Source organism: Lipotes vexillifer, unplaced genomic scaffold (genome assembly GCF_000442215.2).
Source record: "Lipotes vexillifer unplaced genomic scaffold, Lipotes_vexillifer_v1.1 scaffold853, whole genome shotgun sequence".
NCBI lineage: Eukaryota > Metazoa > Chordata > Mammalia > Artiodactyla > Lipotidae > Lipotes > Lipotes vexillifer.
The window spans coordinates 1978869-1980258 of NW_006792734.1; the positions used below are offsets into that span (position 1 = coordinate 1978869).

At 37.7% G+C, this 1390-nt stretch overlaps 1 protein-coding gene across 2 annotated transcripts in view; it reads left to right on the forward strand.

Moving 5' to 3' along the window:
• The first annotated feature begins 595 nt into the window (after positions 1-595).
• The window catches only part of SMCO1 (single-pass membrane protein with coiled-coil domains 1), a 5103-nt gene continuing 4308 nt past the window's right edge, over positions 596-1390 (forward strand). Inside the window, exon 1 of one of the 2 annotated variants that reach the window (XM_007465870.1) lies at positions 596-805. In XM_007465870.1, coding sequence (XP_007465932.1) covers positions 780-805 — 26 coding nt within the window. In that variant the 5' untranslated portion in view covers positions 596-779. The remainder of the gene's footprint in view (positions 806-1390) is intronic. The other variant, XM_007465869.1, reaches the window with a different exon arrangement.

Consider the following 1390-nt stretch of genomic DNA (forward strand, 5'->3'; position numbering starts at 1 on the left):
ATCCGTGTCCCCTGCATCGGCAGGCGGACTCTCAACCACTGCGCCACCAGGGAAGCCCTCAGCACACATTTTATGTATATTTTAAGTATATATTATCTTTTAAGTATCTCCCCAGTTAGTATTTAAACCCCTTGAATTCAGGAATCCTGTTTTACGTCTGTTTTTATTTCCAATACCTAATCTAATAGTACAATAAATATAAGTTTCTAAGGATGGTCGGATTTTTTTGCATTGATATAATACATCATAAAAAGTCTGGGGCTTCTTTAAACCTAATTGAGATTATAAGTGAACAATTAAGCTCTTAAAATTAGAGAGTAATATTTCCATTAAATTTAATCCTAGTATATGTATATGTATACATTGTGTACCTGTACATCCATTTACCAGAATATACACAGAGCCACAATTACATCTGGTTGTTGTACTAGGTTGATGAACTATGGGTCACTTTTCAAAGGCAAATATTATAGTGCATCCCAGGACACCTGTGTTCACAGGATCAGCTCTTTGAAACTATATTTGGATGTACAAGCTATTAAAAGCTTCTTGTACTGAGTGACCTTTCAGGCAGAATTTAGATCGAATACTCACACTGCTGCTGCCTGTTGCTGAGTGGAAGAGAGCAGAAAACCCTGGATTCAAACCTCTATTGGGTTTTTGTTTTGCTTGTTTTCTTTTTCATTTTGCCTTAAGAAGATGAACAATGAAACCACAACCCTGATATCCTTAAAGGAGGCAATGAAAAGGTTGCTAATGGCTACAGGGAGGGAGCAAGCATGGGTCTGCTTTTCTGGGAAGATGAGTAAGAGAAGAATGAAGAATAAAAATAAGCAAAGAACTACGGACATGCTAATTAGAATTCTTTCTCTGTTAATGTGTTCAGGTTCAAAAAATGTCAATTAATAATAAAGAAAAATCTACTCCCAGGTGCTATAATTCCATTCAATTAATGCATGTGCTATATGCCAGGTTTGCAAAAATAAGTAACATGTGGTTTCTGCCCTCAAGGAGCTCACAGCCTTAGGAATAACTGAAGTATTCAAAAATGCTTACAATTTAATGTGACTGACATTATAATGGTGATGTTCCTAAAGGACTATGAGAACATGAAGAGAGAAATGAATTTTCCTTTGGCACTAGGAAAAGGAACCCTTCATAGAGGGACATTTAGGCTGGATCTGAAAGTGTGAGTAGGAGTTTACAAGAAATAAAAATACGGTAAGGAATTCTAGGCTGAGGAAACAGTACATGGAAGCATAGAAGCTTGGAATCGCATACGGTATTCTGTCAGCAGCTAGATGTCTCATATGACTGGTGACTAGGATGTGTGAGAGGACTGGCAGAAGATGGAGGCGAAGGGCAAAGAGCCTATGTTTCCTGCTGAGGG